This window comes from Fringilla coelebs, assembly GCF_963513975.1.
Source record: "Fringilla coelebs genome assembly, chromosome: 6".
NCBI classification, from domain to species: domain Eukaryota; kingdom Metazoa; phylum Chordata; class Aves; order Passeriformes; family Fringillidae; genus Fringilla; species Fringilla coelebs.
In genome coordinates, this window is record NC_140034.1 from 46622248 (window position 1) to 46644562 (window position 22315).

The 22315-nt window shown below is 42.8% G+C and overlaps 1 protein-coding gene across 4 annotated transcripts in view; it reads right to left on the reverse strand.

The window, feature by feature from the left end:
* MOB2 (MOB kinase activator 2) overlaps positions 1-22315 on the reverse strand; it is a 108159-nt gene that overhangs the window by 14929 nt on the left and 70915 nt on the right. The window contains exon 1 of one of the 4 annotated variants that reach the window (XM_084208068.1): positions 14193-14355. The exons of the other annotated variants lie outside the window; for them this stretch is intronic. Within the exon in view, the coding sequence (XP_084064194.1) occupies positions 14193-14302 (110 nt within the window). The 5' untranslated portion in view covers positions 14303-14355. Of the gene's footprint in view, positions 1-14192; positions 14356-22315 lie in introns of those variants that run through there. 4 annotated transcript variants of the gene reach the window in all.

Consider the following 22315-nt stretch of genomic DNA (forward strand, 5'->3'; position numbering starts at 1 on the left):
CACACAGAGGGAAGACTAATGGTTATTAAATGTCAAACTTCCCTAAACTGACCATGTTATTTTAGATGATCTCTACCAGGTCAGGATTCCTTTTTTTTTTCAGAAGAAACCAGCACAGTTAAAATAATTTCTTGCTGTCCCCAGCAAACTGTGCAGCTTCTTACATTGCATCTGAAACTGAAATCTCTTCAAGGACAACTGATGACACTTTGATCCCCCTTCTCCATCCTTAACACCAAACTAACTGTTCTTGGGATGAATGGCTGTCTACTTCTCCTTTTGGAAGTACATGTTATCAGTGGGTTTTCTCATTTTAGTCTAGCATATTAAAATGGAAGTAAGAGTAACTTTAGAAAGTTAAAGAAGTTGTTTTCAAAGCCTATAGTGGTGATGACCAGAGCTGCAGGCAAAACTCCCATCACTCCCTATAGATCATGCACCAGTTTCAGATTCCAACCAAATCTCAAACACTCCAATTTCCATTGGAAAATTTACAGAACAATTCTGACAGGCCTCACAAGGCAAATTTGTCTCTGTTTACAAACTTCAAAACTCACAAGCCATCTCAAGTCTGTGAGGATGAAAGTCACCATGGATCATGAACCTTACAGGCCAAAGACAGATATTTTGTTATTTTGTGATTAATGTGGTGGGATTTTGTGGGCTTTTTTTAGCAACTGACCCTATGCCTTACACAAGGTTAACTGCTATAATCCTAGCAATCCCCACAAATTCAGAAGAGAGCAAGTCTCCCCTGTTGCCAATCCAGCTGTGACGTATTCCATTAATTTCGGTGAGACTACAGCCCCACAGTCCACAGCAATGCACACAAAAAATGACACAAAAAGAATAAAAAATGATTTAAGGAACATCAAAACCAAAGATGGCCACAGAAATATCCCAAAATGATATTAAAAATGATACTCAAGGGTTTGAGGGTTATTTTCTAGTAACTTGGCTTGCACTTTACTATTTGTACAGTTCACAATCTGGAAAAGTTTGGGGTTTAAATGGTGCACTCCTAACTAGAACTTTTTACAGAGATTACTGTCTGTAACAGCAACACCATATTCCAAGTACACCTCTACACACTGAACTAGCTGATATCTCAAACTATCTGGGCCTTTGATTTTTTATCCTGTAATTTTTTTTTTATTTCTTTTTGAAGTGGAGTGTTTCAAAACACCCATGACTATATGAAGTGTTATAAAGTGAAGCAATCTGACCAAAACCTACTTTTTTGGCTCTCTAAGGATGGGGGTTAGCTTCTTAAAAGACAAAATTAGAGAGGCAGTAAGACAACATTGTAGCAGTGTCCTTCAGGTCAAACTTTATGAACACTGTTTTTATTCTTCCAGTAAATAAGGGCTTAGAATTCAGAATTAAAGGTGTACTGGATGTTTGCATTTTAGCCTCTCTCCTCTTCCCTTCTTTGGCTAGCGAGTCAAAGGGGATGTGAGTGGAACAGAAGAGGGAGTAAAACACATGAAGGCAAAAACATTCCAATGTGCAAGGTCTCTCACTCTAATGTACTCCCTTCGCAGAAAGGAAAAACACAGTGATTTCAGCCATGCACCGAAGGCTACAGCTTTGTAAGGTAAACCAGGTCAGCTGCTCACAGACATACTTTTTACCTTTATAGGCTTTTTATGTGGCCCTTTACTGGAAAGAAATTATCAGTTAATTTCTGGTTACAAATAATCTGCGTAAGCATGGGAGTCCTGAACCCATTCATAGCAGGAAGGAAACAGTTTTATGAGCTGAAATTTACGAGTCCAAGTGACAAGAACAATGAAGAAGCAGGTTACGCCAGTTCTTACGGGTCAGGAACAAACTCTTGAAGGCTGTCCAGTTTCCTACCCAGCAGCCCATTGCCTTTTCTCCTCAGTTAAGAGCAAGAACTGGAAACTTAGAAGGGCTTCGGAGCTTAAATCCCTTCTTGCTAATTCAGTGTCTTTGTTTACTTGTACAGCATGCACAAAAAGGGGAATAACGGCTTCCTTCAAACATCAGTCGAGCTGCCCCTCCTTTGAGAACACTGCTAGGGATGATGTTTGTATTTTCCCTCCTTCTCTAAAACCGCACAAGATTAGCACCTCTGGAGGTTTTTCTGCAATCCCATGTCCTGTTTTAACCCAGATCACTGCTTAGTCTTCAGCTGGAAATGCCATGTGACAGCACACCCAGAACACAAATCCTGGATGTACACATCCACGTACAGGATTGGGGAAGAAAAGAACATCAGCATGGGAAAGGAAGCCGTGCAAGGTATTGGAAAGCAAGCCCAAATCCCAGTGCAGCATTCAGTGCAATTGTTCACAGATTGCTGTGGACAGTGCTTTTCTCCAGGGCTGCAGAAGGGAAGGAGACTAAGCTTTTTAAGGCAGTCTCCATTCCAATCTCCTCCTGCCACAGGTCTCTCACAGACCCCTCTGACCTCAGCTTCATTCTTCCCCTTTCCTGCCCGGGGGCAGCTCCAGGTCTTGATTGCTGCACGGGTCTAAGGGGGCTGTGCAGCATAAAGCGTCTTTGGCAGCATTTCTGGTCCTGCTTCTTTATTTTTGTTCTGTTTTTAAAAGTTACTAATAGTTTATTTAAGAGGAGGAGGAAAGAAGAATGTACCCTACATGCCAGGGAAACTTTTTCTTTGGGATTCTCATAGTGGCTCTTTGCCTTAAAAGGGAATCTTTGCTTGGCCTCCGGATGCTCTGCTGTAAACAGTCGGTGCCAAGGCATGGCAGGCATGTTAAGGATGACAAGTGCCATAACATTATTTCATAATGCTGCTTCTCAACAGAAAGCCCAAAACATTCTGTAGGACCAGACTGAGCTCCAGCTGGTGCTGCTGGAAAAGCAAGGAGAACATGGGGCACCTGCACCATGCCACGTCTGGTACATCAGGCCTTTCTGTGCCCTTTTGTAGGACTGCCCACTCACCTGCTGGTGTAGGGGCTGGAGCACAAGTCTTACAGGGAACAGCTGACTGAGCTGGGGTTGTGTGGCCAAGAGGAAAGGAGCCTAAGGCTACCTAACCTCTCTCTGCAACGACCCGAAAGGAGGTTGCAGCAAGAAAAAGTCTCCTTTCCCAGGTAACAATGGACAGGATAAAAGGAAATGGCCTCAAGGTATAGACTGTGTATTAGGAAAAAATTCTTCCCCAGAGAGTTATCAGGCACTGGAGCAGGCTGCCCAGGGAACTGGCAGAGTCACCTTCCCTGGAAGTATTTCTGATGTGTGGATATGGTTTAATGGCAGACTCAATGACCTCAAGGGTCTTTTGCATCCCAGACAGCTATGATTCTTCTCATCTCCCTGGTACATCACCTCTCAGCACAAGCTGGCTGTTTGCCCACAGTGGTGTCTCAGAGGCATTAACGCTCCTGCTGAGACACCCAGGGTCCCCCATCTTGTCTCCAACGCAGCTCTGGGAAGAATGGCTGCAGAGGCAGGGCCAAGCACGCCGCAGCTCAGCTAATGTTACAAAAATGTGCAGAGTGCATTCTTGTGGTGGAACACGCTGCACTGGAGTTCCCTTTCTTCCCTGGGCCTACCTGCCAGAACTCCTCCCCCAGACTGAACAGAAGTTTCCAGCTTCCTGACTGCATAGTCCTTGTCCTCTCCAGGTTCCCCTCCAGGTAACACAACTGGGACACTGGGAAAGCCACATCCAATGGGAAACAAACAGGTGATTTTTTTCTAGGGGCCAGTGATGCAATTTAAATGAAACAATTCACTAGAAGAAACTAAATTATCCAAGCAATATGCAGTTGTTCTTAATTCTGAAATGTTCTCTTTACCTTGGTGGCAAAAAGCCCTCACATATCTCAATCAGGAGGTGCCAGCACGAAGGCTTAGCAAGATTCTTTTCTTAAGCAATTTACTACAATCCAGATTTCTGGTAATTTGTGGAATAGGAAATAAAAAGGACTAATTTTTCCTACTTTCAACATCTCTACATGGAGCCAAATAAGGTGTGTGGTAACAGAGATTCAGTGGGTCACAAACTAAGTGTTGTAACAATTAATTTACTCAATGCTTAGAACAAACCACACAGCAGAGCACTGAGTCAGAGGTGCCCAAGTCCTGAGCCTGGGAATGACACGGAGTGGTGGCTTTTGCTTTTGCTGTTTTTTAAGTCTCCAGTTGGCAAGCTGTCTGACAGGAAGCCAAAACTGAGCAGAAAGAGAGCAACCCCCAAATCCCTGCTTGAGAAGGTGTCTCACAGTACATTCTCCCGTGCTTGCAATTCCTCCTCCCTTGGAATGGCACTCAGAGCAGACCCTGGTGTGGGGACAGGAGAGGCCACCCCATGCTGACTCTTTAGGACATCTCTGCCCAGCCATTCCTCAGCTGAAAAGGCAGGCTGGAGCTCTGATCTGGACTTTGTCTTGCTAACACACAGCTCATTTCAGTCCCCAGGCAAACACTCCAAACCCATCAGGCCCATACACAATACCAAGATAAGCATGCATCCTTACCTCCCTTAGAGGAAAAATCCATTAGTATTCAAGCAACACAAATGCTTCCTCAGTAGCCTCCGCTGGTAAATATACTCCCCTACTGCAGCCACACAGCAGGGCCAGGATTCATTTCAGCACAGATATCTGCACATGTGAATGTTTACATCTCAGCTAGTTCTCCAAGGACCTTTGGAAACCAGCAGAGATAAATAGTTCCTTCTCTAAAACAAAAAATACTGCAGTCCAAGGCAGAGATCTACAACATAACTTAATGTTTCTCTAATTAAAACACACAGAGAAAGGAGAAAATTTGCTCTCAACTGAAAGCAGACAATGGCAGAGCCTGGTTGTTACATGTTCTCCAGTGGAAAGGTCACCCACAGAGCCTTGAGAACAAGGGATCTGCACCAGGATTTGAAAACAAGTTATGGAGTGCCTCTTAACACCTTTTTCACTCTGAGGAAGACAAATATAGATCTGTCAGGTTTGTTATTATATTCAGAGCAGTGTTTTTTTCAATTTGACAATTTGAAACTCTGGAGGCCAGAAATACTACCTGCAGAGAAAAAGGAAAAGCAATGTAATCTTTTAAAGTTTTTAAATTCTCCAAATTCAAAGAAAATGCAACGTTCTGTAGCAAAATCACAAAAAATTCTCAATTAACAAATCTCTTCCCTGTGTCTTTTCTGATATGTCTATTAATTTAATCAGTAATTTATTATCCCCTAATCTCCCATTGGAACACAGAGTTATTTTGACTTTTACGTCATTATTAAATTCAGGTTTTGGCAGCAATTGCTCCTCCTGGCTACTCTGATACAGCCCTGTTATCTCTAGATGAGCACATCCAGTACCCTGTGGCGCACCTTTGTGGGGAGGGAGTTCACCACCAGAGCACATAAATCACTGAAGGCACTGTTATGTCCCAATCCTGATGAAGTCTGTAGAGCTGGAACACTGCAAAGCCACCTTTTTATTTCTAAACCAAGCAAATTTGATTTGGAAACCTCATGGCCTTGTAAGTGCAGGATTTCACAACATGGCTTGCACAGAGTTGCTTTTCAGGATGGAACTGTGCTTTAATTGCTGGGAATTATTTCACCATGGCAACCTGGCTTCAGCAATCAGACTGCTTGCTATATAGCCCAAGATATACAAATGCAGACAGCTCATTCTGTTCAGAGAGTACCAGGGCGCAGACAAGTTTGTCTTTGTAAAAAATGGTTTCGTTTCCTCACTGCCATCTTGCCTTGCAAGCTCTCTTTGTATGACAACAACCAAAAATTATCTGACCATACAGACTAGTTTCATGCACCACTGTAGCCTAAAGAAAACCTGCAACTGCAAAACCCTGTTAGATATGGAGGTCAAGCTTACCCACATATTTCACCTTCCCACCCACTGGAAGATGGGTGCACACAGCGTCTCATACTTGCAATGTGAAATTACAACTATTTAGGCACAAAAGGTGTCCTGAATCAGAAGACAAGTTAGTTATTTCTGTAGGGAAGAGACTGAAAACAAGTTCAGCACCTGCCTTCCTGCTACAGTTCCACCCTGGAAAACAACACCTTTATGACACAGTGGGCAGGACTTCAACAGCTGAAACCTTCACATAAACTTTGTCTGCTTTCCATCTAAAAAAATGTGGTTTAATGAGACAGAAATGTGCTAGGGCACACCACAACTGAGAGCGCACACGGAAACACAGGTATCAACACAGCTACTTCAAACATCTCCGCTTTCTTTGCAGGAGCTTCACTACACAGTATAAACTCAGATACACAGAATGAGGGAAAAAAGTGCCTAACTTGTTTTCACTATTCATAAGCAATTTTGCATGCCTGCACCTGTTGCCTCACTGCTAAAGCATGCGTACTAGCACACACACGTGTGCATCTTGCTGCATTGAGACACACAGCTGGGGGGAATTCAATCACCTATCAGTTACTGAGCAGGTTGGGCAAAAAAATATCAATGTACAAAAGCAGCCCCACCTAAAATTTTCATCCTCTGTATCAAGCTCCACAAACTCATCTCTTACACTTTAAATTAACCACAGCATTTTAATAACGAAGGAAATTCACCAGAAAATATTATGGGTCAAGGTCACTTCTCAATGGCAGAAATAAAAAAAAAAAAAATTCACCCTTTTGTTAATATTTTGGCTTTAATTTAAACCCAAGTCAGTTCAGTTAAGTCCCATCTCTCCTGGCAAGTTTTAGACCAGATCCTGAGAGCAGAAGCAGGGCCTTTCAGCTTTAGTGTGAACTATCTTGTTAAAACTTAAAAATTGGAAGTCCATAGAAGGCATAAATTGTGTGTCTCCTCACAGGGTCAGAAAGTCAGTGGGAAAAGGAATCAAAGCATTATCTTAACTAGGTAACTTTCATTAACAAATGATTCGTACAAACTTTCACTAGTGTAACCATGCAGTTAATTTTTAAAGATTTTTGACAGAATGATGCAATGCTCTGTTCAGTTCTGTCAACAACAGCGCCCAGCAGTTTCAGAATTTCTTAGAAAACATCACATTGTAGTTTTTCTGTACAACAGAGGAAGGAAAAAATCTACTTAAAACACAAACTGTGGATTCATAGGCCAAAGTAAAAAACATGTGAATGACTGATTGAAAAAAATACTAGGGTGGGTAATAGTTTAATTACTGGTACAGTTAGATCACTGTTAATTAGCTAGTGGGACAGCAGCGATTCCCAATCCTAATTTATTACTTTTCCAAATACAGCACAGAAGACTGAAAAGCAAGTAGAAACACCTTTACAGACATACTGATCCACTAGCAACCAGGAAAAAATCCAAAGATATACCCAAACTTGTAGTGTTACCTCCAAGAACCTGTTAAAATATAAATTCAGTCCTTTAATTAAATGCTGAAAGCACAACCAAGAAATTGGTTAAGGAAAACTAGTAGCTTTCAAAAACAAATATGCAAGCTGCACCTCATGTCATCCCACCTCTGCGTGAAGTCACATAAACCAACAATGAAGAGACCCAAACCTTCCTTCTTCAGTAACTCCATGTACTCCATGTACATGGATGGTGTGTCAGGACTACTTTTTCCAGATAGTAAGATAAGAATTTTAATATTGTGTCACTACCTGCCCTTCTGAGGACAGCTGCACTCACTGCTGATTTTTCTTTTTTTAAAAATAAAAGGAATCACACAGACATCCACAGCGCTCCTTTCACCTGGGGAGCATCTGCTAACCACGTGCTCCTGCTGTCTGAACAAAAGCACTTCTAAACTTATTTCTGCACCAGACAAAATACTTGAAAAATTAACAGAACAAAATTTTCTGACAAACAACCTGGCTTCAGTGCTAATGGGCTCCATTGACTCAAAGCAAGTTTGTTCTTCAGAAAGCTGGAAGAAAGGGTTAATTCACATATCCAATCTTCCTTCCAGAGACTAGGTGCTGGCAGCTCTTCAAAGAAATGCAACATCTCTTCTCTGACAGCAATTTGCTGAAGTTTTAGTTAAGATTCTGTTGAACCCCACAGCACCAGGGATTAAGAAAATAATTTTAAAATTCCCCTCAACAAAATAACACTTTAACAAACTCCATTTTGGTGTAGCCACAGAAAGATGTACAACAGAGGAACAGATAGATTTTTTACTCAGCCAAATCTCTGCCTCTTTGCCTCCATCTTAAGAGACAGGACAACTAATAGGAGATCACATTCCTAACACCACAGCTCTTCAAAAAAAATTAAGAATGGCAAGAGAAAGGCTCTTCTACAGAGGACATTTTTTTCCTCCTAAAAACTTACCTGGTAAAGGTCTTGGAGTGCACAGATATTTGAGATCCCAGAGAACAGGAGAGAGAAAATGTGTGAAATAGATAACTTTCCCATAAAGAGCAGCACCAGAAACATGGGCTATTGCAACATAGGGAAAAAAGAGACAAACCAGGAACTGTAGTCAAGTCCCAGAAGGATGAATGTTGCACACTCATACTTTGCTCATATATAAATGAAATAATTTTCCAGACTGAAACAAGCAGCTAAAATCTGGAAGAAATCCTATATGCATATAAAGAAAACAAGATAAAAGAAGGGTGAATAATTTCACAAGTCTGAGGATATAGTCAAATCTATTCTTTGTAAAGTGTCCAGGAGGCATCTTCAGTAAAAAAAGAAGCAAGCATACTTTTACCTCTAAACAAGAGGAAAATGCTATTAAACCTTGGCCAGGAGCCCTTTCTGTACAAGCTCTGGAGACACCTTAGAGGGTTGTTTCAACACAGAGAATTTTAGCAGTGCTCTCCCTCTGGCTATGGCTTCACAGGATGTGGAACACATAACCTAAATACAACTCCATGCTGTAAATACCTCTGAAGAAAGACACCAAGTTCTTCATTAAGGTAATGGACTGCACATGGTTCAGTGAGGTTCACAAAGGCTTCAGAGACGATTATCCCAAAGGACCAGAGGAGCGCCGGGCATGCTGGACCCACCTGTGAGACACAGCATCTTTGCAGAGCACAGCTCCAAGTCATGAGCTCCAGCAAGAGCCCCAGTCCCGCATGGCTTTGCCAGAGGCATCCAACAGCTTGCTGGGGGGATGAACGTCAAGCAGAGCACTACAAGTTTTCTGTCTACAGCCAGAAGAGACTTTGCTACCTGTGTGATTGGGAACACCCAGCACACACAGGGAGAGCTGCCTCTCCAGGAGGAACATCCCAGCCAGATGAGCCCATCAGGCGGGCAATGCCACCCAGGCCTGCCTCCTGTCACTAGCTCTGTCCCGAGGACAGGACACTTGTGTCAAAGAGCAATCTCCACAAGCACATCCACGCTCCCATTCACATAGTAGGGCCACCAGAGTCCCTCCTGCCTGGTCACCCCTTGCCAAAGCAGAAGATGTTACTGCCCCACAGTTATCACCAGTCCTTTCTGAGCAGCTGAGAGTCTCAAAAGGCCATCTTCGTATGAGGAATCAGCTCCTGTTACAGAAATATTCAGCAGGACACAGCATGACAACTAGTGATGTCAGTTGCCCTGACCCAAACATTTTGAACTATTTTGGTACAATGGAAAATTGTGGGAGGGAGAAAGAAAAAGAACAGGATAAAAATAGCCAACGTGGCTCTGAAGAGCATTTTGCCTATAAGTTCCTTTCCCTGCATACTGTCCCCCCTCCCTTCCCTCTCTCTGTCCCAGGCTTTTGCATTAATCAGATTAGCTAGTGTTAAACAAGGCTCTTCTAATTACTTTCTAATACTGTGAACGAGACTAAATTATTGAAAAATGTTTCTGCCTAAATTGGAATAAAACAGGATTGCTTTTTTAAATATTTGCTTTAGTCCTGGTGATACACACAAGCGTCACAGACAACAGCTGTCTTCAGCCATGGGAGTCCAGGCAGCAGAGGAGAAGCTTCTCTGCTCCTACCATCTATATCCTGGTTCATGAACACAACAAGACAACCTTGCACAATCACCTAAAAACCAAAACACAATGTCAAACTGGTTTCTTCCTCATCTTGCTATGATTTGAGAATAGAGAAGGAATTTAATTTTTCAAAATCTTTTGAGTGCTGGCTATAAAAATACATAGCAGCATCCAGAATGCCAACTCAAACTTGCTAATTTATCCAAATGAAACAATCATTATCACCCTATCACTGAAGACAAGTAACTACACTCTTGAAAAGCGCTTACCCAAAAAAGAGTGGGGTTGGTTGTTTTATTTTTAATTGGTATCCAAATCAATGCCTGTACAATGCTGGAAAAAGGGAGGCTCTTATGGGAAAGGGGAGGTTTAACTTACCTATTTCCCCACTCATCCAGGACAGTGTGTACATATAAACCATACTGTAATTTATCAAAAGATGTTACACAGTGACATCACAACTTTGTAGCCTGCATCATTCCTCTTTCCTACCACTCTATCCCTGATTAAAAATCAACTATCCCAGAGGGACTCAGTTTCCACTGGAGACTTAAAAGGAAACACAGACTAGGAAGCTGCACAGGGAACAGCCTCTGAAAATTGCCAGCACAGGACCCAAAGTGTCACAGCACTGCAAACCCACTGAGCATCTGCACCAGGACTCAGGCACTGGCACAGGCAGTGAACATTTTGTCCTGAACTCAGCAGCATGTGGCTCTGAAAAATGCTTATGGCTGGCTCTGTTACCCACTGGGACCAAAAATAGGAGAGATCCCAGGAACCTGAGTCCTCCTTCCACTTCTGCTGCTTGAGGGCAGTAAAACACAGACCTCTGCAAGGAAGCTGACAGGAATCCATGGTGCCACAAGAAACTCGGACAATTAATGAAATAATGCTAAAAAAATAGAATCGTATTCCAAGTATACTGACATTATACTCTTTGCCCTTTCTCCTTCCATGTCTCTCAAGAATCACTAACTCAGAGAAATCAAAATAACAAAAACCAGAAAAACTGCACCCATTTTAGGTTTTTCTTCCTCTCTAATTATGGGCTAAATAAAAACACAATTCGTTACAGAAAAGGGGAAAAAATTACATTAACATATTTTAAAAATATATGAAGTGAAATGAAATTAAACAGCCCTAATTAAACACCATGTCAAGGGACTTCTCAGCTATGCTGTGACTAATTTAAAGGGGAGATGACACTTTTCTACTGGTGTCTCAATTTTTTTTAATCACCACAAGTGTGCAGCCTTGGTCCCATCCCTGAAGCATTAAACACAGTTTACTAACCAATATGATGAAAGATACAAGCATCTCCAGAGTTCTTCATAGCTGAATCACTAATAATTTAAAAGAGCAATAAACCTAACCGTGGCATTCATAAAACATTAATTAGAAAGACTGAGAACACATCTGTTGCTTTTGTTACATTTTTCCCCCCTTTCTGGTTCAGCTGTCTTCCCCCCACGCTTTTTTAAACTCTTCTCAGGTTCTCAGGACTGCTTTTCTCATGAAGTCTTGCTGCTTCCTCACACCTCCCTCCTCATTTCCTCAGTGTATTGATTCCTCCTCTGGCAGCTGTTACTGCTAACGTGTGGCACACAGGCACCCAACAGGCAGGAGGAGCTGGACCTACTAACGAGAGCAACTGGCACATTAAAAGCTTCAAGTGTTAGTTTAACTGCTCACACTCAGCGTAAATAACACAACAAATCTGCTATGCAGGAAATCAAACTGATTAACTACTGCACAAGAACACCTGAGCTTTATAATTCACAAGCAGGAGAGAGACAGGAGTGGAGGCAGTTTAGAGTGAACACAGGCACGCTGTCCCTTGTCCTTTGCGAATTTCTGCAATTCCTTGGCAGGCTGTGGAAGACTGGGAGGAAATTGTGATCATGACAGTTCCCAGTTAGGCCTGAGAAAGGGGCCTAAAATGCAGCGGGGGCTGCTCATAACACCAGGCTGTGCACAAGCAAGATATCCTTTGACCTCATCACCAAGCCACTGGCGATGGCCTGATCACTCCATTCACAGTTTAGCATTGTATAGACTGCAAAAAACTCCATCAGCAGTTCCAGGTGGCCAAGCTTAGAAGGGGTATTTGATATGCTTCCTTTGAAAGAGATGGCAAGATATTACAGTAACTTGGGATACATCTCATTTAACTTCTTATGACTTATGACTACAACTTAAGTATTACCATGTGAGGCGTATCTATCTAACTCTATCATTGCAGGCATTGCACCTCTGCATCCAGACACAGGACATTTAAGGTCCCTGTTCTTTTCTACCAACAATAAGGTGGACAAAGCTCAGCTGTGGGTGCCTCTGTTCAGAGAAATTCCATCCCAGATGTCACCAACAAGTCACCATTTTTGGCCTAAATGAGGTCCCACATGGCTCCTTCTTCCACCATCGCTGATTGGGCTCACACTTTCTGAAGCACTAGTATCTCATTCAACAATAAGGAAACTTTGATTTGATGTAGTATTTACCTGGCTCCTCACCAGTGCCTGTGCTTTCACACAGCCTGAGCTCCTTACAGAACAGGATGAGTTTATGTTTTACAGAACAAAGCAAGATAACGTAAAACACGTAAGGTGAGATAAGGCATCTGAAGCAGATTCAAGAGAAGAAATAAGAGAACCAGCATGGCATCTAAAAAAAGCTTTTGTGATTTCTCATTTCTCTCTAACCACGAGCAAAAGGAGATAACCCAGAAAAAAAAAAGACACAATTAAAAGAACATTTAAGTACAAAACAGTAATCACTCCCATCTAGCTCAACAGAATAAAGTTATGCTATTAATGAGTCCAAAAACATATCATAATGTGTGACAACAATATTTTCATGCTTTCACAACAGTTTTATAGTACACATCGAAAATCAATCTCAGAAGAAAAGCAAAACTATGCACAATTTCTGCATGTACTCCAGTAAGAGGAGAAAGGCTGAGGTTAATGTTCCATTTTTTAAAAAGCGTGCACTGAACAAATTAAAAATATATACTTCACTTCTAACTCACAGGAACTTACCTATAGCTTAAAATAAACAGCCATAGATGCTTAACAAAAGGTTTGGCAATTCTTCCCTACAGAGGCACCCATCTATTTGCATCTGGGAGTGCTGCCAATAGAACAGCTACCAAAAACTTCAAAAGGTTCACATCATGAATAGCAAGTCGCTGGCCAAAGGATTTTATGATATGACCAGCTGTGTAACACCATATTGAATTATAGACACGCTGCCCCCCAAAAATGCAAAGAAGAGACGTTAAACTTATTAAAAAGCAGAAAGAAAAACCTCCATGTTTTCTACGGGAAAGTATTTTTAACAGGGGAAAAAAAGCCCAACTGCACTATATGGGACTTTTTAAAGAGCAAATTTAAGCAGCTGTTCCCACCATGGCTGCTTCAAGCTCAGCGAACTCATTTAGCTGAAGTCCCAGCCACAGTTCAGCCGCTTTGTGATCAGAACATTCTGCTTTAATAAATGCCTCCCTTAAACTCGCTTGGGGAGAGACATGAGTCAACAGAGGAAGAGAGGGATAATGTTTCTGTTGACAAACATTTAACAATTGGCAACAGACAGTAGGAAACGGGGACGAACGAAAGCTTGCCAAATAAAGTTATGCTGGAGGAACAAGGCTCCTTTCTGGAGCAGCACTGCAGCTCTCCACAGATTCCAGAAAAATATCTGAATACAACCAAAATAAAAAAGCTGCAGTTGTTGAAGAACGAGGCTCCTAGTCCTAATATTTGCGGTGACGTTTTTCCCTACCAGCCAGAACGGGTCAGAACTCCTTCGAATCAAATTACTGCATATCCTTTGCCAAAGAGTCTGGTTTTGGTCTCAGTAGTCATCCACGTCTCAGTGTTCACACAAGCCCTTCTGAGCTGCATGAGCAATTTTTCCCCCTCATCTTACAACATTTCTGTAGAAGACTTGCCAAAGCATATGTAGCATCTTGGTCAGACTCCTTATTCAGGCAAGCCAGGACCTTCACTGTCTGATTACGTCCTGGAAACTCAGTTCTCATGAAAGCGCAAACAAAACCCGATTAAGGGTGAACAAATACTCCTCTCCAAGCGCTTACTGCTGTTCCAACTTCCAGCCTCCCCGATCGCTACTCAAGATCCAGAGGGAGCCAAAAGCAGGCTCCCTCCTTCCTCCAGAGAGGAGCGGGGCTCAGGAGCGCCCGTCGCCCCGGCCGGAGCTTTCACTGCAGCTCCCTCCTCTGCCGGGCTGCCCCGTGGGCAGCCGCCCTGCCCTGCCCGGCGCCACGGCCACCGCCGGACCCGTCCTTACCGCAGCACTTTGCCCACCGCCTGCAGGACCATCTTGCAGCTTAATCCGGGCTTGGGACTCTGGGCGAGCACGGGCCGTTCACCGGGGAGGCTGCAGTGATCCCCCACCATGGTACGGCGGTGCGGAGCGGCGATCGCGGCTCGCTCGGCCCGGGCTCCCCGCCGCCGTCCCGGCCGCCCGCCCCCGCCGGCCCGGCCCCGCCAATGGCGCTGGGGGCGGGCGGTGCCGCGGCTCCTCCGCCCGCCCCGCCCGGCCCCGAACCGGCCCGAGCAGGGCCCGGCGCCGCCCCCGCGCCCCTCGGCGCTGCGGCCGCACGGGCAGCGCGGCCGGGCCGCGTTACACAACCCCGGGCAGTGCCGGCACGGGAGAGCGCGGCTGCCCGGCACCAGCACCGACAATGCAATCCACCGCCCCTTTTTCTGGCAGCCGGAGAATAAGCAAGGATAAGTAGGACGGTGACTGACGGAGCAGGACACGGGACAAACGTTCCGCTTTGCTGTCTGCACTACGGGGCCAGGCTGGACTCCCGGTGGGAAACGGGAATAATGATGCCTTTTGTGAACAAGGTTCTGCACTGCTCTCAGTACTCTGTGTGACACGCAAGGGCATGGGCTACCAGAGCTACAGACAGTCTTACATCGTGCATGGCAACCCAAGAGAGGAAGGGTGAAGAAGACGGCTAGAAACAGCTAGAGATGACTTGCCATTGTGACCAGGGTTAAGAGCAAAGCACTTGGGTAATGGTCCACAGAGGATGAGTGATTAAGCGGTGTCCCCAAACTCAAGGTCCATTGTGACCCACCTTCACTTTTGCCTGGATAAGCCACTTGGCCACGTGTTTTCCTAACAGACCTTAGAAAGGCAGTGCAACTCCTTTGCCATGCCATGTAAACACCAGCCCACACCCTTTTTGGACAGGCAGCTGTGCCCACTGGTTGCAGATGTAGCATTTGGAGCTAGATCACAACAAAAAATGTGATAGGTGTGGCATAATGTGACCTAGAACAGAAAGTCTTGAGGATATTACTTATTCTGACACACTGAAGCCTGGCCCAGGACATCTCAGAGAAAACAGTGGGTTTGCTATTTTATGTGCACCTGAAAGACTGGCTGCAATTGGAAGAGGCAATTCCCCATTCAGTGTATAGCCAATGTTCCAGGTTGCCTACTGAACAGGCATCTTCCCCTGTAAACAGAAGGTAACAGGCTTGTTGAATTCAGCTTAGCACAAACTGTGACATTGTTGCTGCCACCAACCTGGCATCACCTGGTCAAAGCAGGCCAGAACGTGGCTGCTGCCTGAACAAACCCCAGAAACCGCAGCCCCGTGGTGCAACCTGAAGGAAGAATGTGCTGCTGCTCAGTCCCAAAGCATGGACCCAGGCAGGGGTGTTTGTCAGCTATGCTCTTTTAGTTCCATATCCAAGTTAGCCCTCCTCACCCCTGTGAAGTAGGAGGTATTTTGATTCCCACTGTACAAGCAATCCACTTAAGATGGAGTTTTAATTACTTCACTGATAGCACACAGGAAGCCTGCAGCTGAACACAGCTCAGTTTTCCACACTGAATCCTGGCGCTTCATACAGGAGATCATCCAACCTGTGAAAAATCTGATGCTCTGTCAACCTTTTCCCCAAGTAAGAGCAACTTGTGACAGTAACCTCACGAAGCAAGAGTCCTCGCAAATGGAGGATGGGCACCTGCCAAAAGGGCAGCTGCCCTTGCTTTGTCCACCAGTGAAATCTGCAGAAAGAATTTAGCTTTTTAAAGAACCACCTTAAAAACAACAAGCCTGTGATATAAAGCAGCTTAAGTTTTAATAAAAGTCTGTCGATCCAAAGTAAATTAAAGAAAAAATCCAGGGGTAAAACCAAAATAAATACAGCTCTGTATTAGGAAAGTTAGCCTCTCTGTGACTCTGACTCCAAAACAGTGGCTCTTCAGAGATGGAGGGTCAGTGATCTCACGCAGGTTAGGAAATGATCCTCTTCTGGTAAAACCAAAATATTGACTGAAACACAACTTTCAAACCTGATCACTTTTTACTTTGGTGCAAATAAATGGCTTATTTCTCTCTTCTGCTAGCTTCCACATCAACTCAGCATTTTTCTTTCCCTTTCTTCAACCACATGTCTCTGTGGCACCTATCAGTTTTCCTCTATTCAAGCAGTATCCTCTGTTATGATCAACGACATACTACAGTTTACCTGTAATACAGATTTTATGCAAGTTGTGGGAAAACCCAGCATCTCTAAGTCAATTTTAAATGCTTTAAAATAATAAAAATCACATTATAATAGGAAGTACAACTTAGGCACGCACACTTTATTTATATGGCACCAACATAAATAATTTAAACCACATGTGCAGTACAGATTCTTACAACTTTTCACAAGATTTAGAACACACAAATGGGTTTATTTGAGAGCTGCTTCACCCAGAAAGAAGAGTACTCCATTTACAAGGAGTGTTTATTTGAACACAGCTGCTGGTCTGATCTCCACCTGTGCCTATTCGGAAGGATGCATATCTACACTTCCTTAAGGGTGTGTCTGTAGCCATCTGAAATCCTGCCTATTTACATTCATCAGAAGCCTCTTTTTCACTTGCTTCCTCAACATCCTCTGCATGTAACAAGTGTTGCACCTTAGCCCAAGTATGCTTCAGCACTGGAGAACTGCTTCTAGCAAGTGCCTTACCCACCAGACAGGCAGCGTTGTGTACTGAAATCATCACTACACATTAAGAGGAATACCCGTGAATGGACCTACAAACAGCTTCACCCCTTGCACTGATCTACAGACACATCAGCAAAACAGTGACATCACCAGAGGCACAGAGGAAGGGCACAGCAGGGCATTGGGGAAGAGGGGAGCCCCATTTCTCCTCACTTACACATGACTACATACACTAGCACCAAAAAAGCTGATGGAAAGCTTTCTATACTGATCCCAACTACCAAGCCAAGGAATGATATTTATAAATTTTATGAATAATGCTTTGTATTTATTATGTTGTTATAAGCAGCAGTTAACCATTATATACTTATTTGCCCCTTTTACCATTCCATAAAAAGTACATGTAATGCAGCCACCACAGGGATGTATTCTGGTACCTGGAGGTTGGCAAAGAAAGGGAGTTGTATTCAACCCAGACAAACAAACAACGTCAAGGGAGAAAAAAAAAAGGTACAATTCGGCATTTATATGCATAGAAATGAAGCTTTGTAGCATCAGACTGAAATGTCCTGTTTTAAATTAAGCTTAATTTTATCGTGTGTCCCTGTCTGACATATAACATTTCTATTTTGCAAGCTCATTAGCCCTTTTGTTTGACTTTAGTGTGCCCTGATACCACCTAGCCAGTACCCTTTCCAGTTACCTCACAGGGTACTCCCAGGTGTCTGGAATCACTGAAAACCAGCAATGAGAACATTTTATACTTTAGCTTGCCTCTAAGCTGTATTTATACGAGATTACATTTGCTCTCCATTTTGTCATCCTCACACAGCAGCAGATGGCACGAGCAGCTCTGCTCAGTATCAGCACTACAGGCATGGATTTGGGACAGAAGACAGCCCGAAGACAAGTTGTCTCAGTCTCAGAAAGCAGTTTGGAGTGGTCAGAGTGAAGAGGAAAATAGATTTTAAAGGTATGTGTTTAGCTCCACTCTTGAGATAATAGCAGGAACAACAGGTCTTCCTGGCCACACACAGTGCAGAAAGTTTGTGCATAAAAGACAGAGCTTAAAAGCATCACATTTTTAAGTGACAAGGTGCCTATATTTGCTGCTTTATTAAAAACTCTAAAAATCAAGTCAGTGTCGATCTTGTAATCATCTTTGTCTTTATCAATACTATGGGGTGTTTTCTTTAAAGCAGGCAGAGAGAAAAAAAAAGGGTACACAATATTCTCACCTCATCCATAACATGAGAAACAATCCTTTGCAGCAGCAAGAAAAGCAAATCAGCTCAAAATATCAGTAAAGCTCCAGTGGGAACTTGAAAAAAAAAAAACCAAAAAGAAAACACTAAGGCTTTTTGGAAGAGATGCAGAAAATGAGAAGAAGCAAGGGTTCATCAAATATCACTTTACTTAGTAAAAAAAAAAAACAAAAAAAAGAAGAGCAAAGAAAAAGGAAAGAGTGCTGCTGTATGTACTGAACAGAGAAATCGTGATCTCGAAGGTATGGTATTTCTGACAAGTGTGTAGGTGCATCTATTGTTCTAAAATCCCAAATGTCAAGTTGAGCCAGGTTCAGCAAGTGTGTATGGATGAGAGATGAAGAATATGAATGTGTTGAAGGAAGCAGCAATAAAAGCAGCTCCACAAGAGATACTCAACTCTACCAGCACTGAACTAATACCTGAGCACTATAAAGAAAGGGTGGGATGATCACACTCAGACTCTACATGAAGAGGTAATCTGAAATAGAGTAAAGAGTTCATTTTTATCACCTGCATTTCAGCCAGTTCTCCTGAGTCAGCTCACCTAAAATGACAGAAGCCCTCTGAAAACACACTGAAAGGACAGTTGTTTCCTCTGCAGCTGTTCAGGCAAGTTTGAGGCAAGTAGATTCTGAGCAAGAATTGCCATGGAGTTGGGAGTGAAACATCAGATTCAGACATCAGTTTGCAGAAACCCTGAAAACTTACCACTATATATAAAAACAATTTCTTTTATTAAAAGTTATTCTGAATCCTAGGCAAGTTCTAGTATTACTTCATTCTGCTTAAAGCTTCCCCTACTTTCAACTACAAAGGTTCTTTGCTTTATGTACTAAGTTGTTGTACATGATCCCACAGCAGCCTGTTTCAGTGAGGATGAAGCAGTCCCTGTACAGTACCTTTCCTACAGAGTTAATTCCAGGGGAGTAAAACACCACCATGGCACAGCCTCAGGAGACAGAGCATCCCCCTGGTCCCTGTTTGCAAAACAATAAATTCAGCACTGGAACAATAAACTGGAAAATATTTGCAAATACAGAGCTCAAATCCATCACCCTCATAAACTGTCTTCCACAGAGACAAAGTGTGCTTAGCAAAAGCCTAGTAATAGCTGCAGGTGACACTGGGGCTGGAGTGACACACAACATCTGTGTCAGCAAGGGTGAAATCCCTTTTGTTCTTTCAGTGGGGAAAAGGGTGAGAAGAAAACAAATGACTGAAGGTGTGACAGTGAAGCTAATGCATTTATACTTTTGAGTGCCCAAAAATGTCTTTCAACACATGCATCTCACCAAGCAAAAGGAAGAAACCTTATTAAGCACAGTACCTGCTGATGGGCTGCACGGGCTCTTACAGCACACTGTAAGAACTGAGATGCTGAATTTCTACCATTGCAGCTGCTGTTAGTTCCTTCCCAGAGATAGTACAAGTGACAACTTCATCTCACATATTACCTTTTTTTTTTTTTCTTGCCCTAATTTTAAAGTTTAGCTAGGCTTCACTCCAGGGAAGCATTAATGCAATATGCATTTGATATAGAAAAGCTAAAATGAAAGACTTCTGTTCTTTCTTTTCCTCCCCCAAATACACTGAACCTCAAGCTTCATATAAAGAGGTAAAACTTCTAAAACTTGGCTAAAAAATTCTCCCCAGGGACTGTTTAATATATTCAGAACTACTTGCTACATATATACAGAACTCTCCCTGTAAGTTTCACAACACAACTACTGTTTCTACAGACTTGGGTAAATACGGCATGGAAAATTAAATCCTAATTGCAAATTGGCACAAAATGCTGGGCTAAGGAGTCAAAGGTGTAATCAGCACAGGAAAGGAGGGTATCTGTGGCAGCAGTGTTATTGGTCAGGACTATCTATGCTTGGGTGGGAAAGGCACAGAAGGAAAAAAGGGAGATGCTGGGAGTGAACTTGCAGAGTTTTCCCAGACAAATTGAGAGACACAAAGGAAATAAAAGTTTCCCTCCTTTTTGGTGCTAAGAATGGCTTCATTTCAGTACAGTAAATGATTTTATCTGGTAATGCCACATTTAGATGACAGCACAAGGAAAAAACTATTCGCGAAATAAGCATGAAATTTATTCTATGAGATTTTTCCCCAGGCATGCATTACAAAATATAGCACACAGAGCTTACATTATGTAATGAGAAACTATTTGTTGTAATTCCTGGCATTTACAGAATAACTCCTTAGCTACTACTTCTGAAGAGCAGGACCACAAAATCCAGACGTCACAAAATTAACTTGCTTCACGCCCAGACCGGTGCAAATTTGCATTCCACACTCAACATAGAGATGCTTCATCCAAGCTAATTTGATTTCTTAACACTGCTCAGGCCCACAGCACAGATTTAGCCATGTAAACAATGTAATAAAGCTCCTAAGCTAAACCTGAAGTAGTTCAGATTTATGATGCTGGTGAAGACGTTTCCAGCCGGCGCTCAGCGAAGGCGTGAGTCCCAGCAGTGTTTGCGCTGGGCAGCTCAGCCCGGAGGAGGGGCCACTTCCCAGTAAAACCTGTCGGGTCAGCGTGCCAGCCAAGGACCCATGGACACTGGCATCCACACACACACCAAGGCTTTGGCACAGCTCAAGTTTCACTGCTGCTGTTTCAAAACAGTGGTGGAAGCAAAAGCGTGAAGATCTTGCCTTTGAGGAATCCTCAAACCTCAAACATTGCTAAGCATTTCAAGCCACTTGAAAACATTAACAATTCTTATTCAGCATGTTCAATGAGAGATGTGCAAATTTACTGGGAAAAAAACCCTTTAGTTTTATAGGACAATTCCTGACACTTGGCTGTAGTAAAAACCTTGTACACAAGAACCCATTAGACCCTCACAGCAGTCTTGGCTGTGCCTGCAAGAGGGCATGTGGGACATAAATGCTTATGTAGTGATGGCCACACAAAACTGCATAGCCTGCTAAGTGTTTTCCTAAAACTTTTTACACACATACAGCCTGAAGTTTTAATGCTCTTATTTTCTGAGGAAGAAAATGGCTTGAGAGCTTTGGATTTGAATACTTTGATGATATAGAACTTCCAGCATTTTACAAAACCCAACATGGTCTTGAAACCAACCCTCTCCCACAAATTCTGGACAGATTTGGACAAAGAGTGGCAGAATAATACAATATAAGGTTAAGGCTACCATACATGTTTTTTCAGGCTCTGCACTAATATATTCTGGAAGTGCACTGGCCTAGTTTAATGAGGAGCTGGTAGAATAAAAAGAGCTTGTGTGTACACAGGATTGTTGGGTTGTATCATGTTCATTGTTTCTAACATTTCTCCAAAAGCAAGCTAAGCCACTGAGGGAAATCATGGCAGTAGTGAAAAACCAAAAAAAAAAAAAGGAGAAAATTGATGGAAAACATCACTTCTTTATACAAAGATAATACAAAACAGAAGTACTTAAATTATCTCAAACCATCACAAATTTCCATTTTAGGCTCAGAATATTTGAGAGCTGTTTTTTAAAATGAATCTCCTGGAAGCTTACAGAGGTCATAAAAGGGTCTACTTATAACAGAACTGCCTTCCAAACTTCAGCTAGATTATCACTCTACATGAAACAAGTATTCTTATTACTGTGACAAGCTTGCACTGCTGAAGCAGCATAAAATAAAGGAAATTTGCCCAACTCTCATCTGATCAAGGAAGAAGTTAGAATATACAGTGGAATAGCCCTGAGTTTAAGGCAGTCATGGAGAGACACGGGTTTAGATTAACACCATTAAGCACACATCTGCCATTGAGCAATACTGGTGTATAGGAGGCTTTTCTGATGCTGTCTTGCTTTAAATTTCCATTTTGCCTAGAATTTGTTCTATGGCTACATTTTCACCTTTCCCCCCAAAGTCCACGACAACACTTGAATGAATGTTTATTTACTAAGAAACAAAAGCACTGGCTGACAGAAAAGCTTTGCTGTTCTGGTTAGACAAGATTGCCATTTGTCATGTTTTAGTAATGCAGTAAGAAAATTACCCTTGCCTGCCTTCAGACAAAAGAAAAGTCACACTTAAGGTACTGGACACAAACTGAGGAAAGGATACTACTGTGTCTACCAAGACTTTTCTGTATGAACCTTGCCAAATAAGTCTCTTCCCCAGTTCCACAGCCAAACCCAAAGAAATTACTATAATTTACATTTTG